Source organism: Petromyzon marinus, chromosome 54 (assembly GCF_048934315.1).
Source record: "Petromyzon marinus isolate PM22_M1 ecotype Great Lakes invasive population chromosome 54, UKy_Petmar_22M1.pri1.0, whole genome shotgun sequence".
In the NCBI taxonomy this organism is placed as follows: domain Eukaryota; kingdom Metazoa; phylum Chordata; class Hyperoartia; order Petromyzontiformes; family Petromyzontidae; genus Petromyzon; species Petromyzon marinus.
Window position 1 is genome coordinate 99,376 of NC_133720.1, and position 17,397 is coordinate 116,772.

At 44.2% G+C, this 17,397-nt stretch overlaps 1 protein-coding gene across 1 annotated transcript in view; it reads left to right on the forward strand.

Moving 5' to 3' along the window:
* Nucleotides 1-17,054, forward strand: part of DGAT1 (diacylglycerol O-acyltransferase 1) — a 40,411-nt gene extending 23,357 nt beyond the window's left edge. Inside the window, exons 9-17 of the mRNA XM_032974429.2 lie at nt 3,359-3,462; nt 4,928-4,966; nt 6,157-6,198; nt 6,698-6,742; nt 7,549-7,661; nt 8,348-8,413; nt 8,884-8,971; nt 15,929-15,991; nt 16,166-17,054. Of these exons, the coding sequence (XP_032830320.1) occupies nt 3,359-3,462; nt 4,928-4,966; nt 6,157-6,198; nt 6,698-6,742; nt 7,549-7,661; nt 8,348-8,413; nt 8,884-8,971; nt 15,929-15,991; nt 16,166-16,315 (710 nt within the window). The 3' untranslated portion in view covers nt 16,316-17,054. The remainder of the gene's footprint in view (nt 1-3,358; nt 3,463-4,927; nt 4,967-6,156; nt 6,199-6,697; nt 6,743-7,548; nt 7,662-8,347; nt 8,414-8,883; nt 8,972-15,928; nt 15,992-16,165) is intronic.
* The last annotated feature ends 343 nt before the right edge of the window (nt 17,055-17,397 follow it).

Sequence of the window (17,397 nt, forward strand, 5' to 3'; positions counted from 1 at the left end):
TCCTACCGTTGTTATTGAGCTGATCTGACCCAAGTGCACACACACGGGGGCACGCGCACTCAGCACACACACAAAAAACAACAAAGATCCCCCATATAGCCTTAACAGACTGTAGGGGCAAGTGCTGTTAGCGAGCACCTATGAAGGCCGGAACGGTACACGAGGGGGTGGGTGGCCAGCACCACGCCCGACCGCCTTTGTCTTCCTAGTGGCAATGTTTACACACCGCACCAGGTACTCATTTGAGGCTGAGTCGACCTAGGGGAGGCCCGGGACCGGTTCAGATAATCGTCACTGATGTTGGCCGTGAGCGGGAATCGAACCCGGGTCGCCAGGTTCATAGCGCAGCGCGCTAACCGCTACACTATCGCACACACGTGCGCACATACACTCACATGTGTGTGCACACTCACTCCCAGCGGGATTCTGGGACTTAGTACATCTCGCGGAGGATCGCTCCACCGAACAAAATAGTTCCGTGGTTCGATTGACAAGTTGGATGGTTAAAAAATGATATCTTATGGAGGTTCATTTTTAAGTAAGGATATTTGTAAGTTAGGGACTGTGTATAGCTAACACCTTATTGCGATCACACATACAGCTAATACACACTGTATAGCTAACTCATCATCTATGTAATACACTGTAAAGAACATACACCGTTTAACTAATACACACTACAGCTAATACATCCTATGGCTCATACATAGCATAGTTAATACACTGTATAGCTCATACACAGTGATAGCTAATACACACCGTATGGCTAATGCACACCGTGTGACTAATACACACCGTGTGACTAATACACGCCATGTGACTAATACACGCCGTGTGGCTATACACGCCTTGTGGCTAATACACGCCTTGCGGCTAATACACGCCGTGCGGCTAATACACGCCGTGCGGCTAATACACGCCGTGTGGATAATACACGCCATACAGCGAGGGAAAAAAATATTTGATCCCCTGCTGATTTTGTACGTTTGCCCACTGACAAAGAAATGATCAGTCTATAATTTTAATGGTAGGTTTATTTGAATAGTAAGAGACAGAATAACAACAACAACAATCCGTAAAACGCATGTCAAAAATGTTATAAATTGATTTGCATTTTAATGAGGGAAATAAGTATTTGACCCCTCTGCAAAACATGACTCAGTACTTGGTGGCAAACCCCTTGTTGGCAATCACAGAGGTTAGACGTTTCTTGTAGTTGGCCACCAGGTTTGCACACAATTCAGGAGGGATTTTGTCCCACTCCTCTTTGCAGATCTTCTCCAAGTCATTAAGGGTTCGAGGCTGACGTTTGGCAAATCGAACCTTCAGCTCCCTCCACAGATTTTCTATGGGATTAAGGTCTGGAGACTGGCTAGGCCACTCCAGGACCTTAATGTGCTTCTTCTTGAGCCACTCCTTTGTTGCCTTGGCCGTGTGTTTTGGGTCATTGTCCTGCTGGAATACCCATCCACAACCCATTTTCAATGCCCTGGCTGGTTCTCACCCAAGATTTGACGATACATGGCCCCGTCCATCGTCCCTTTGATGCGGTGAAGTTGTCCTGTCCCCTGAGCAGAAAAACACCCGCAAAGCATAATGTTTCCACCGTCTTTGGTTCTTTCGGTAAAGTCACGTAGAATGAGAATAAAATAATAAATTGATAAAATAAAATAACACAATGATATTCTCACGACGTTTCGGCCACAACACAAGCGGCCTTCATCAGGTGAAGGGACGAGACTGTCTGGTAGCGCTGTCCTACCAGACAGTCTCGTCCCTTCACCTGATGAAGGCCGCTTGTGTTGTGGCCGAAACGTCGCGGACGAGACTGTCTGGTAGCGCTGTCCTACCAGACAGTCTCGTCCCTTCACCTGATGAAGGCCGCTTGTGTTGTGGCCGAAACGTCGTGAGAATATCATTGTGTTATTTTATTTTATCAATTTATTATTTTATTCTCATTCTACGTGACTTTACCGAAAGAACCAAAGAAGATGAATCATTGCAGTCACGAAAGCTTTAAATCGAAACATAATGTTTCCACCTCCATGTTTGACGGTGGGGATGGTGTTCTTGGGGTCATAGGCAGCATTCCTCCTCCTCCAAACACGGCGAGTTCAGTTGATGCCAAAGAGCTCCATTTTGGTCTCATCTGACCACAACACTTTCACCCAGATATCCTCTGAATCATTCAGATGTTCATTGGCAAACTTCAGACGGGCATGTATATGTGCTTTCTTGAGCAGGGGGACCTTGCGGGCGCTGCAGGATTTCAGTCCTTCACGGCGTAGTGTGTTACCAATTGTTTTCTTGGTGACTATGGTCCCAGCTGCCTTGAGATCATTGACAAGATCCTCCCGTGTAGTTTTGGGCTGATTCCTCACCGTTCTCATGATCATTGCACCTCCACAAGGTGAGATCTTGCATGGATCCCCAGGCCGAGGGAGATTGACAGTTCTTTTGTGTTTCTTCCATTTGCGAATAATCACACCAACTGTTGTCACCTTCTCACCAAGCTGCTTGGCAATGGTCTTGTAGCCCATTCCAGCCTTGTGTAGGTCTACATTCTTGTCCCTGACATCCTTGGAGAGCTCTTTGGTCTTGGCCATGGTGGAGAGTTTGGAATCTGATTGATTGATTGCTTCTGTGGACAGGTGTCTTTTATACAGGTAACAAGCTGAGATTAGGAGCACTCCCTTTAAGAGTGTGCTCCTAATCTCAGCTCGTTACCTGTATAAAAGACACCTGGGAGCCAGAAATCTTTCTGATTGAGAGGGGGTCAAATACTTATTTCCCTCATTAAAATGCAAATCAATTTATAACATTTTTGACATGCGTTTTTCTGGATTTTCTTGTTATTATGTCTCTCACTGTTCAAATAAACCTACCATTAAAAGTATAGACTGATCATTTCTTTGTCAGTGGGCAAACGTACAAAATCAGCAGGGGATCAAATACTTTTTTCCCTCACTGTATGGCTAATACACGCCGTATGGCTAATACACGCCATGTGGCTAATACACACCATATGGCTAATACACACCATATGGCTAATACACACCATATGGCTAATACACGCCGTGTGGCTAATGCACACCATATGGCTATTACACGCCGTGTGGCTAATACACACCATATGGCTAATACACACCATATGGCTAATACACACCATATGGCTAATACACACCGTGTGGCGAATACGCAACATATGGCTAATACACGCCATATAGCTAATACACACCATATGGCTAATACACGCCGTGTGGCTAATACACGCCGTGTGGCTAATACACACTATATGGCTAATACACACCGTGTGCTTACCGTGTGTCGCGTACCCTATATTCTCTGTCGCTTGCAGACCTCTACTACTTTGTATTTGCACCGACGCTCTGCTACGAGCTCAACTTCCCTCGCACATCGCGTATTCGCAAGCGCTTTCTGCTGCGCAGGATATTTGAGATGGTGAGGGCAGAGCAGCACTGCGCGCGCTCACTCATGGCAGCAGTATAATTCTTGTCATGCATCATTATTATGATTATACTTGTTTACCCAGGAGAGGCGAATGTTTCTTCCTTGTTCATCAGTCTCTATGGGGTCTCTGATCCACGTGTTCCTCGTTTTGTCTTTGGTCTACTTCCCAGCTAGCATCTGTCCGTGCTTCTTTGCACTTTTCAGCTCTTGTTCCGGTGCCTTTATCGGTGTCCGTGTTTCTGATCCATACGTCATAGCTGGGCTCTGGTTGGAAATGTTCTTCTGGGGCATTGATGTTTTGTTCACTACCAATGCTGAAGAATACTGCTGTTGTTTCTAGATTTGAAGTTTTCGTGACTGCAAGGATCCAAACTCTTTGGTTCTTTCGGTAAAGTTACGTAGGTGGGGGAAACAAATAAATAAACAATAGGGTCAAATAAATCACAACGTTTCGATTGCAACACAAGCAATCATCAGGTGTGACAACCACAGAAAGGAAATTTTTACTGAAGTGGGAGAGAGACCAGGGTTAGGGCAGTTAAATAAGTCATAGAGGAGGAGGGTAGGGGGGGGGTGAATGGTGGGAGGAGTGCGTACACTGCAAGTACAACAGAGACGCTGAGAGTAAAAAGGCAACATGATTGTTGCCAAGATAGATGATGACATCTAAAGCAGAATAGCCGCACTGTTAAACGCTAAGGATGCAATTAACTCCGTAAAATAGACTAATACCCGGTAAATAAGATGGAACAACTATGAACAGTTTCATTTTACTTGGTTAATAACATCTTTCCAATGATTGCTCAATTTATATCCGTCCTCTCGGTTGAAGTTGTGTCTATGTTTATATATCTGGATGGCTTCATGAGCAAATTTTTGATGGTAGCCAGACGGCTTGCAGAGGACCTTAGTCTCGGAGAAAACAATATCATGGGAGCCCACAGCATTATAGCAATGATCAGAAACGGCTGAAGAATTAGTTCTGCCGTGTTTCAGATCTGACTTTTGCTCGCGGATCCGGTATTTTTCACATACATGACTTTACCGAAAGAACCAAAGAGTACTGCTGTTCATATTCTTAGTTTTTTCGGTAAAGTCACGTTGAAGAGAAACAACAAAATAACAAAATATATATAAAACAATAAAAAATTCTCACGACGTTTCGACCATAACTCAAACGGTCATCATCAGGTGTGTCGGTTTTTTTTAATTGTTTTATATATATTTTGTTATTTTGTTGTTTCTCTTCAACGTGACTTTACCGAAAAAACTAAGAATATGAATTACTGCAGTCACGAAAGCTTTAAATCAAAATTTAAGTACTGCTGTTTTTAATAAGAATAATAAAGATGGGCGTTAAATGCAGAAAATAAATCATTAACTCACATATGCTGTTTGCACAAATGTATATCCTTTACACATTTGGAGCTAATTATGTGTATGTTCTGATCCACAGCTGTTTCTCATGCAGCTAATGCTGGGATTCATCCAACAGGTATAACCTGTGGTTAACCTGGGTGGTAGTGATAACACTCATGCCTCACTGCAATATGGATACGATACGGAAACACACAGACCTGAATATATTCACATACAGACATGGTGACATGCAGAGACATGGAGAAAAGGAGACACAAATACACAGACCCACAGTTACCTACAAGCACAGACATGGTTATGCTCACACACAGACACAGATACACAAATGCCGAGGCACAGACACAGGGAGACACATAAGCCGAATACATACAGACATGAATACAGTCACAAACACGGAGGTGCATGGAGACATACAGAGATACACGGAGACATAGACATGGAGACACTTAAACAGTTGAGAAAATTATTGTCACTGATTTTGCAGAGCCATTGATTTTCTTGTGTTTAATATGACAGCATGAGCAAGGCATCGTAATTCACTCTCGGCTACAACTCGTACCCAACCACTGACCTGCCCGCCCACCGACTGAGTTTGTGGTTCGGCGTGGCCTCGATGGAGAAGCACTGCCCTAGATCGACTTATGACCTTGTGTTTATTTTTGTAAACAGCTGAACATTTACAAAAATAACAGATTGTATCTTAAGAAAGCAATAAACTAACCCAACTGTAAGGGATGTCAGGGGAGGGATTACCACCAAAAGGAGGGGGAGTGGGACGGTGACAGTGGAAGGGGGAGGAACAGGTGAGGAGATATAAGAGAGAGAACGGGCGGGAAAAGGGGAGAACCGGATCAAGAAGGCTGGGGACGAGTGTATACTGGGGGGAGCAATAAGCCGAACGCCCTGCAACCTTGTGTCGGCTCTCCTTTACACAAGCATGCATTAAATCTAACGATCCAGGCTGAGCAGTGGCAAGCCCGGCCCAACGCCGGGTCTGGTCTCTAATAAGAATGGATGTGCATGATGAGCCTCCTTCCCTTGCCCTACCCTCCATGTAAAGTCCCTCACCGCCACTGCCCTTGCCCCCCACACAGCACCGTCGTCCCATATAAACACGAGAACGTGCTTGCAATAGCGGCAGACACATATGCCCACGCGTACAAAGCGATCACAATATAGATGACCCCATGCAAATTACAGAAATATCTCTGTGATGTTTAAGTGTTTTTCCGTGTGCTCTAAAGTCGTCATTTAACCTGACCTATTCTCTCCCTCCTCGTGTCTTCTGTCACCCCTTTGACCCAGTGGATCGTTCCGAGTATTCGCAACTCGATGAAGCCACTCATTGTAAGTATTCCCTTGCAGGGCTACACACAGCGCTCTGTACATTAGTCTGGGCTGCATCTTAATACTGTGGGTGAATTAATTGTAAACATTCTACGATGTGCCGTCTGCTTCACAGTGGACATTCAAGGTCCCCTGACGTCATTCTAAATGAGGAAGCAGTTGCGTACGAGCGTATTGGCCCATTTTCATCAATTTGGAAAATTACTCAATTGGGATGGCACATAGCAATCATTACCCTCTACTCGCAGCAGGCTTGTAGCCCAGGTGCTGAGTCCTCTTATGCCTCACAGGGATAGCTGCCACCGGCAGTGCCCTTGCAAATGTTTTGAGATGAGATGCAGTGCTGGTTGTTCATCACACGTGAAAAGCCCCAAAATGCCAAGCACAGAGGAAGGCTGCATTACAAACAGCTCCCGATGGTTCTTTTCACTGCAGCACCTTTGGAGCCTCACCCAATCAGCACTATGATGATGACGACAACTATGATTGTTCTCTGCAGGAGATGGACGTGTCACGTGTAGTGGAACGCCTGCTTAAACTTGCCGTAAGTTCTTTATCACTTCCGTCTCGAGTATTTTTTTAGGACCACTGAAAGCACTACATATTCGACACGCATGTTTTGGCCACCAATTTGATTCATTAGGCCCTGTAATGTTCTTCAGCTCACCGGTGAGATAAAACAATAGCGACTGGCATGGTAATTGCACGTAATTTATTTGGCTGTGTCAGGTCGTGGCGGGCTCTAAATAACACAGATTTGGTGAGACCATGATGTGGCCTCAACCAAAAATGTAATTTTGAATACATAAATATGACCTGTTTATCATATTCTGGGCTTGGAAATTAATGCAAACCGACACACCTGATGACGACCGTTTGTGTTATGGTCGAAACGTCGTGAGAATTTTTATTGTTTTATATATTTTATTATTTTATTGTTTCCCTTCAACGTGACTTTACCGAAAGAGCTAAGAATATGAATTTGGATTATTTTGTTGACAAGTTAGATACATTTTACTGAATAATACCATAGAGTAGTGTCTTAGGAAATTACATTTTTATCGTTTGCAACTTAATTTAATAATCATATTAGTACATTTGCATTATTCACACGAGTAGATTTGCAAATGAATAGCAAAACTACTACAGTCACAATCAGTAAATGATATAGTGCATTTTATATTTTGAAAAGTTCTCTGTAGTCATCAGTCACCCTTGCAGAGTAGAATTTCAAACTTGCGCACACTCAGCCAGATAAAGAAGGTCGTTAATCGTGGTTAATCAGATGACCTGCATCTGCCAGGTTTTGTGACGTTTTCTTCCACCTCGTTAACTGCTGACCCCCACCAGGTCCCAAACCACCTCATCTGGCTCATCTTCTTCTACTGGTTCTTCCACTCCTGCTTGAACTTGCTGGCGGAGATCATGAAGTTTGGCGACCGAGAGTTTTACCGCGATTGGTGGTGATGAACGCCTTTTTTCTGAAATGTCCTCTAAAAAAACTTTCCTCTTCAACCGTTTGAGGAGGGTGGCATTTACAAGATGGGGGTCTTTTGTGTCTGTGCATTTGTGCTACGATGGTTAAACCGGATTTGTTGCAATACTAGTAACCAAATGAAAACAAATTGTGACAACCCGGTTAATATCGGTTTTCCACACATATCAATGTCTATAGACATACAATTAACAGGTTTATCTCTAACTGAAAAACGAAGGTAAATGTACTAATTGTGACTTGGGCCTGTGTTGAGCGGTTTGGATGTGAGTGCCTGCCATTCGTGCATTCATTACTGACATTCCATTGGAAATGATGATCGTTTATTTATTTTACAATAGGTAATAGTGCAGTGCAAGATTATATGGTTAACACAACCACAGCAATTACGAGGGTGGCCTGCTGGGTTAATTCTCGTACCTCTGCAACAAACGGCCAACGCGCTTCCACAATGATAATTTATATAGCGCTTTTCATGAAGGATCTCAAAGCACTGTACAGGACACAAGAGCAGCAGTCGGCTTGAAAATAATATACATTTTAAAACTCATTTACTAAAATAACTACAAATTTAATAAGTGGAAGCGTGAGCCTAAAAATTGCTGTGACATTGAGTCGGGCAACCTCACTGGAACGTGCGTGCGAGTTCTGCAGGAATGCGCAGACTGTCACCTACTTCTGGGCCAACTGGAACATCCCGGTGCACAAGTGGTGTGTCCGGTACGTTGGCTCCCCGAATCGCCTGTCAGGGAATTGAGCATTGCTTTAATTATATCCTTAGGGGAACCCCCCAATATTGTTATTACTTGATTGTTTGTTTAGGCCACGTAAATATCTACTCAAATCTTTGTATTGTTAAAACCCTCCACCACCCAACACAGACAAATACATTGCACGTGGTGTACAATCGTTATTGATTCGGCTCGCTCATTGTTGAGCTGAAGAACACATCTGGTTGTGAGGATTGCTCAACTTGCTGGTGAGCGGAAACAGTGATTTGCATGCGTTAAACACTTGCACAACACGTGATGATTTGTTTAGCCATGTGGAGCGGTGGAGGGTTCTTAACGACACAGATGTGGTCAGATGATGGTGGCCTCACCTGTGAAATCAGTTATGACGCAGTGTTGAATAACGTTTGAACACACGCGTGGTCGTGCTCATGTGTGTCCACATTGAATGTCACGCAGACACTTCTACAAGCCACTGCTCAAGAGGGGCTTTAACAAGATGCACGCGCAGCTGGGCGTCTTCCTCCTCTCCGCTTTCTTCCACGAGGTTCGTCTGCTCTCCAGTAACGCCACTGGACAAGTTCAGTGACATTTTTGACACAGCTTTCTGTATACAGTGGTCCCTCGTTTATCGCGGGGGATACGTTCTAAAAATAACCCGCAATAGACGAAATCCGCGAAGTAATCAGCTTTATTTTTTACAATTATTAAACATGTTTTAAGGCCGTAAAACCCCTAACCACACACTTTGATACACTTTTCTCAGACAGGCATTAACATTTTCTCACATTTCTCTCTTATTTAAACACTCTCAAAGTTCAAATAAGTACAATATTAGTAAATGAAACCAAAGATCAAAACCTGTTTTCAAGCCCAAACATTTTTGTAAATCTGGCTAGCCGAACGCATTCTGTACTCCCTTAGCTAATCAGAACGCAGAACACATGTGCGGTTCTCCCTTAGCCAATCAGGACGCCGAACACAATGCACGTTCATACTGTACGCAGGAAAAAAAAGCATGCAAAATTACACTAAAAAAAATCCGCGAAACAGCGAGGCCGCGAAAGGTGAACCGCGTTATAGTGAGGGACAACTATAAATGTATGCCTACCATTAGGGGTGAATTATAAACATTTATTTAAAACATTTTAACCAGCAAAGCCTCATTGAGTTTCAAGCCTTTTCAGGGGGGTCCTACCAAATCTTTCCAGTAGGGGGCGATGTTGCTGCAGTGTGTGATCTTAATTGAGTAATTTTCAAGTAATTTCTCAGCATCGGGATATTGGTGCAGTACCAGTTAGATTTCTCACCATTGGAGGAAACCGGAGAACCAGCCGGAAACTCATACAGAACAGGGGAAGAGGATACAAACTCCACGCAGAAACACGCTAGAGCCAAAATCGAGCCCAGGAACTTCCTGCTGCAAGGCACAAATGTTCTCTAAACATCCCTTTTACATTTCGATTTAAAAGCTTTCGTGACTGCAGGGATTTATATTCTTGGTTATTTCGGTAAAGTCACGTAGAAGGGAAACAATAAAATAAAAATATAAAACAATAAAATTCTCATGACGTTTCGACTGCAACACAAGCAATCATCATCAGGTGTGAAAACCACAGCAAGAAAATTTGAAGAAAGTGGCGGTTTGTATTTATTTATTTGTAACGTTAGCACCACGGAGAGCGATTTGACAGTTTGTTCAGATGGACGAGTCCATCTATGTTCGGAAAAGAGGAGGGGGGAGACGAAAATAATGGATGCGGTCTGAAAGCCACCGTAAGCGTGAACAATCAATTAAGACCCGAAATGGTTTAACAAATCCTTCCAATGATTGCTAAGCCAGAATCCATCTTCTCGGTTGAAATTGTCTCTGTGTTTGTATATGTGGATAGCCTCATGAACGAATCTCTCATGGTAGCCAGATGGCTTTCAAAGAACCTCTGTCTTGTAGAAGTCAATGTCATGTGAGCCTACTGAATAATAACAGTGATCTGCCACGGCCGAGGTGTTGGTCCTACCGTGTTTTAGGTCTGCTTTGTGTTCACGAATGCGGTCCGAGACATGTCGTTTGGTTTCTCCAATGTAACTACTACCACAGAGGCAATGTAGTTTGTAGACAGATGGAACCAGATCACGGATTTTATGTAATGTGTTGAATCGGACCTGGATCTTGTGTTTATTCAAGATTTTGGAGATTTTTTTTGTGATCGCCGCAATGTAGGGTAAAGTGATGGTTTTGAAAGGCTCTTCAAGAGGGTCCTTCTTCATGGTTGGAGTGATAGCTTTGTGGATTGTGTAGTCGGAGTAACCATTAGCCTTATGAGCTTGGTGTACGTGCTTGAGTTCACTGGCTATGTGTTCCTGGTCGGATATGCATTGGGCTCTTTGGTGCAGAGTTTTGATGAGGGAATTCTTCTGGGATGGATGGTGGTGGGAATCCGGTTTCAGGTAAGCATCCGTATGGGTAGCTTTCCTGTAGACAGAGTGGCCCATTGAACCATCAGGTCTCTTTTTTATTAGGACATCCAAAAAAGGTAGCTTGCCATCTTTTTCGACTTCCATGGTAAATCTGATGGCTGAGTGTATGGAATTGATGTGGTCGAAGAATTGGTCTAGAGCAGGCCGGCCATGTGGCCAGATGACAAAAGTGTCATCCACGTACCTCTTCCATAAGGTTGGGCGTAGAGTGGCAGTCTGGATGGCGTGAGTCTCAAATTTCTCCATGAAAATGTTGGCTATAACCGAAGATAGTGGGAGCCCATTGGGGTGCCGTCAGTTTGTTTGCAGAAAGTTACATTCCAAGTGAAGTATGTATTGGTTAAGCAGTGTCTCACCAGGGGGGGTACCTCAGTGTTTAGTCCTTGATGAACCAAGTCTTCAATGATTGCGATGGTGGCAGGTACAGGAACTTTGGTGAATAAGGAAACTACATCAGAACTGAGAAGCAGGTCGTCTGGGGACAGGGAAATACCCTTGATTGTCGATACCAGGTGAGTAGAATTTTGTACCGCAGAGGTGGTTTTTCCAGTGAAAGGCCGCAGGATTTCAGACAGAAAACGAGCCAGTTTGTAGGTGGGGGAGTTGATAGTAGAGATGATGGGACGAAGGGGTGTATATACTTTATGTGTTTTTGGTAAACCGTATAATCTTGGTGGCCTGGCAGCAGAAGGTTTCAACGAAAACTGTTTGGTTTTTTCAATTAATGCGGTTGAATCAGAAATTATTTTGTTGGTTTGTATGACGAGGCTGTTGGTGGGATCTCTTTTTATTTTTGCTGCAACCCTCAAATACGCTAAGATGCCAGCTAGCAACCTCGGCAACGATGGGCGTTTTGAATTATATAAATTAAAAAAGAGGGATGATATTGTCATCCTCTCAGCCGACAAGGGCAATGCCACTGTCATCATGGATAAAATAGAATATAACAACAAAATTCAATAATTACTCAACGATGGCAGCTATACAAAAATAAAAAGAGATCCCACCAACAGCCTCGTCATACAAACCAACAAAATCATTTCTGATTCACCAAAGTTCCTGTACCTGATACCATCGCAATCATTGAAGACTTGGTTCATCAAGGACTAAACCAGGGGTCTCAAACTCACGGCCCGCGGGGCAATTGCGGCCCACAGAACGATATTTTGTGGCCCCCTACTTGACATCATTTTTTATTTATTTATTAATTATTATTATTTTTTTACCATAGCTCAGGCTCGTGACAGCTTCCGGTGTTTGTTGACAAGTTAGCCAAAGCGAATTAGCAACGTTAGTCACTTGGTTGAAACGTGATTCCGGAGTGACACCAAGTGGAAGGAAAATATATCCTGTCACCCTGTGCAAGGTACAAAGGGCTTAGGAAGTGGGCGGACTCAACAAGAGTAATCAGTGACCTAATAAAGACAACAGAGTGTTGCAATAGGAAAGGGAAAATAATTACATGGATAGCAAATAGCATGAGATGGGTGGCAAGAATAAAAGCCAAATGGTGGTTAGAACCTGAATATTATAAAGAAGAAGTTATAGATTATTATTACAAGAGAAACAAAGACAAGGAAAAGGGACAGATATGTGCAATCGCAAAAGAAAACGAATTTACCAAGAACAATTTAATAAAAAAGAGCCAGAAATTAAAAGATATAAAACATGAGACAATGCACTTGATGTTAAGAATTAAGACAGGTGGAGTAACATGGACACCAGAGTTAACTCAATGGCATCCAGAGAGATTTAGTAGAGCAGAAGGATATGTAGGAGAGAGAGGACCGGGTCGCCAATCTTAAAACATGTCTACTGAGGCAACAAGATTTTTTCAAGAAAGCAAGCAAAGAGAGTGATGCAGCAGTTGAAGCTAGCTACGTGGTGAATGAGATGATTGCTAAGGCGGGAAAGCCATTCAAAGACGGCGAGTTCATCAAAAAGTGCATGTTACAGGCTGCAAGTATAGTCTGTCTGAAAAAGAAGGGTCAGTTTAGCAACATCAGCCTTTCAGCCAACACAGTGGCAGAGCGCATTTCTGACCTGTCAGGTAACATATACGATCAACTGCGTGAGAAAGACAAACATTTCCGTGCATACTCAGTCGCTCTTGATGAGAGCACAGACATCACTGACACTGCGCAGCTCGCAATGTATGTCCAATTTTGAAGTGACGGAGGAGTTGCTCACAGTGAATCCAATGCATGGCCAGACCACCGCTCAGGAGATATTCCGCCAGCTGTGTGATGCCATTGTGGATGCCGGTTTACCATGGAAGAGGTTTGCTGGCATAACAACCGACGGAGCACCATCAATGACAGGGAGGAGAAATAGACTGGTGGCACTTGTTCAAAGAAAACTGGAAGAGGGTGTGGAGGAGGCCATTGCTCTGCACTGCATTATCCATCAGCAGGCCCTTTGCAGAAAATGCCTGAAGTTTGACAATGTGATGTCTGTCGTTGTGAAATGCATCAACCATATCAGATCCAGGGGCTTAAAGCACCGGCAGTTCCGCGCCTTTTTAGAGGAAATAGAGTCAGCATATGAGGATGTGCTCTACTTCACCGAGGTACGTTGGCTCAGCAGGGAAAGCGTCTTGAAGAGGTTTTTTGAGTTGAGAGCAGAAGTGAAAGCCTTCATGGAGAAGGATGGGATGGCTGTTCCTGTGCTAAGTGATCCCAAATGGCTCATGGACTTAGCTTTTCTTGTTGACATCACACAGGAGCTGAATGTACTGAACAAGAAGTTACAAGGCTAGGGGCAGCTTGTCAGTGCTACCTATGACAAAGTCAGAGCATTCTCCACAAAACTTGTATTATGGAAAGCCCAGCTCTCTCAGACAAACCTCTGCCATTTCCCAGCATGCAAGGCACTCATGGATCCGGGCACACCATTCAGTGGTGAGAAGTATGCTGATGCCATTGTAAAGCTACAGGAGGAATTTGATCACAGTTTTGCAGACTTCAAGACACACAGAGCCACTTTTCACATTTTTGCTGACCCCTTCTCCTTCGATGTGCAAGATGCCTCTCCTGTGCTTCAAATGGAGCTAATTGACCTGCAGTGCAATTCTGAACTCAAAGCCAAGTTCAGGGAGGTGTGTGCAAAAGCAGACAAGCTTGGACAATTTTTTAGATAATTGCCCCCCACCTTCCCTGAGCTTTCCAGGATGTTCAGATGGACCATGTGCCTTTTTGGGAGCACATATCTGTGTGAAAAGCTCTTCTGCACCATGAACTTTAATAAGTCAAAGTACAGGTCCAAACTTACTGATGAGCATCTTCAAGCCATACTGAGGGTCTCAATTGCTTCCTCCCTCAAGCCAAATGTGGCTCAGCTGTGTAAGAAGAGGAAGCGCTGCCAAGTCTCTGGCAGCAAGGAGTAGGTAAGAGAAGCCTATGTTCTGAAGAACCGTTCATGTTCTGAACTGTTATTAATAAAGATTGAGCAGATTGGATCAGTTGTACTTTTTTTTGGAATATTTGATGCGGCCCAGCCTCACCCAGACTCTTGCTCCAGCGGCCCCCAGGTAAGTTGAGTTTGAGACCCCTGGACTAAAAACTGAGGTACCCCCCCTGGTGAGGCACTGCTTAACCAATACATACTTCACTTGGAATGGAGCTTTCTACAAACAAACTCAGGGCACCCCAATGGGCTCCCCCCTATCTCCGGTTGTAGCCAACATTTTCATGGAGAAATTTGAGACTGACGCCACCAGACTGCCACTCTACGCCCAACCTTATGGAAGAGGTATGTGGATGACACTTTTGTCATCTGGCCACATGGCTGGCCTGCTCTAGACCAATTCTACGACCACATCAATTCCATACACCCAGCCATCAGATTTACCACGGAAATCGAAAAAGATGGCAAGCTACCTTTTTTGGATGTCCTAATAAAAAAGAGACCTGATGGTTCAATGAGTCACTCTGTCTACAGGAAAGCTACCCATACGGATGCTTACCTGAAACTGGATTCCCACCACCATCTATCCCAGAAGAATTCCGTCATCAAGACTCTGCACCATAGAGCCCAATGCATATCCGACCAGGAACACATAGACAGTGAACTCAAGCACGTACACCAAGCTCTTAAGGCTAATGGTTACTCCGACTACACAATCCGCAAAGCTATCACTCCAACCATGAAGAAGGACCCTCTTTAGGAGCCTTTCAAAACCATCACTTTACCCTACATTGCGGCGATCACAAAAAAGATCTCCAAAATCTTGAAGAAACACAAGATCCAGGTCCGATTCAACACATTACATAAAATCCGTGATCTGGTTCCGTCTGTAAAAGATGTGATTCCGGACATACAGTACCCTGGCGTCTACAAACTAAGTTGCCTCTGTGGTAGTCGTTACATTGGAGAAACCAAACGACATGTCTCGGACCGCATTCGTGAACACAAAGCAGACCTAAAACACGGTAGGACCAACACCTCGGCCGTGGCAGATCACTGTTATTATTCAGTAGGCTCACATGACATTGACTTCTCCAAGACAGAGGTTCTTTGCACGCCATCTGGCTACCATGAGAGATTCGTTCATGAGGCTATCCACATATACATATACAAACACAGAGACAATTTCAACCGAGAAGATGGATTCTGGCTTAGCAATCATTGGAAGGATTTGTTAAACCATTTCGGGTCTTAATTGATTGTTCACGCTTGCGGTGGCTTTCAGACCGCATCCATTATTTTCGTCTCCCCCCTCCTCTTTTCCGAACATAGATGGACTCGTCCATCTGAACAAACTGTCAAATCACTCTCCGTGGTGCTAACGTTAAAAATAACCGCCACTTTTTTCAAATTTTCTTGTTGTGGTTTTCACACGTGATGATGATTGCTTGTGTTGCAGTCGAAACGTCGTGAGAATTTTATTGTTTAATATTTTTATTATTTTATTGTTTCCCTTCTACGTGACTTTACCAAAAGAACCAAGAATATGAATCCCTTTTACACTTCACTATTTAGCTGTGGGCTCGGATGGGAGTGCAGTGTGTGTTCTCTCCGATTCCAGTACCTGGTGAGCGTGCCGCTGAGAATGTTCCGGATCTGGGCATTCATGGGCATGATGGCACAGGTGGGGTCATCGCAAGGACATGCACATTACAAGGATTGTGAAAAAGATGAGAATTGTGTGTGTGTGGTGGATTGCTGACGTGTTTGATTTGTGGTGTGTGTGGTTGATTGGTGGTTTGTGTGGGGTGTACGGTGGATTGGTGATGTGAGGTTGATTGTCGCCGTGTGGTTGCAGGTCCCCTTGGCATGGTTTGTCGGCAGCTTTCTGAGCGGTAACTACGGAAACTCAGCCGTGTGGCTGAGCCTGATCCTCGGGCAGCCGGTGGCGGTGTTTATGTACGTGCACGACTACTACGTGCTCAACTTCAGGGATGCCGCGCAGTGAGGCACCCCTTCTTCGCCATCCCAGCGCCTCCTGGCTCTGCACGGCCTCAACATTTTGCCATCTCGGATGCCGACCGTGTGGCCAATCAGGCGGCATGTACCACTGAGCCGGGCTTCGTGCTTCTCCAGGCCGTGAGGAAAGTTTCTGCGGAGCGGGTGCCGAGGGCCCTGTGACGTTGCAATACACTTCTAGCTGTGTCATCGCGCGTTTGGGAATTCGCCATTGTAGGGGCAGTGGTGATTGGGTGAGTTACCCCAATTGGAATAGGTACCGATTAAGTAATTGAGATAGTGATTTGTTTCGTTCTCCGTCCTCTATCACCAAAACCAATAGCCGTGCAACGATGCCAATTAACCGGTCCACGAGTACTAATGAATGGCCTCCTCATTTGGGTTAATGGTATCATGGGTCTGACTTATTGTTATATAGAACAAAGATAATTACAATAGACTTGCTAATGGTGAACTTTTTATTTAATTGTGAAAGAGACTAAAATCTGGAACTAACGTGACTGAATGTGAAGGTGTAATTGATTCTAGATTTGAAGCTTTCATGACTGCAAGGATCCATACTCTTTGGTTCTATTCGGTAAAGTCACGTAGGTAAAAAATAAAACAACAAAAATCACGACGTTTTGGCCACAACACAAGCAGCCTTCATCAGGTGAAGGGACAAGACTGTCTCGAGGACAGCGCTGGAGTGAAACACAGCCAAGCTCAGACCGTGACCTTTAAGCTGTGTGAGAGCAATTAAGGTGCCTTGACAAAGGAATTAGCATAAAAAATATGCCTTTAATAGGCGGACTTAGCATGATGAAAGGTAGGGAGGGGGTCGACCTGTGCAGGCTGGCGAGGGGGCAAGGTAGCGTCCACATGCTGGTGGTGTGAAAATGGGATTTTAAGAAGTTGCGAAAGTTTGGGGTACCACTACTTGAAAAATATACTGTACCATTGAAAATTAGTTTAATGTTTGGTTCGATTTAGAACATCTTTACAATAGTTGCTTAATATGAAACCATCTTCTCGGTTGAAATTGTGTCTGTGTTTGTAGATCTGAATTGCCTCGTGAACAAATCTCTGATG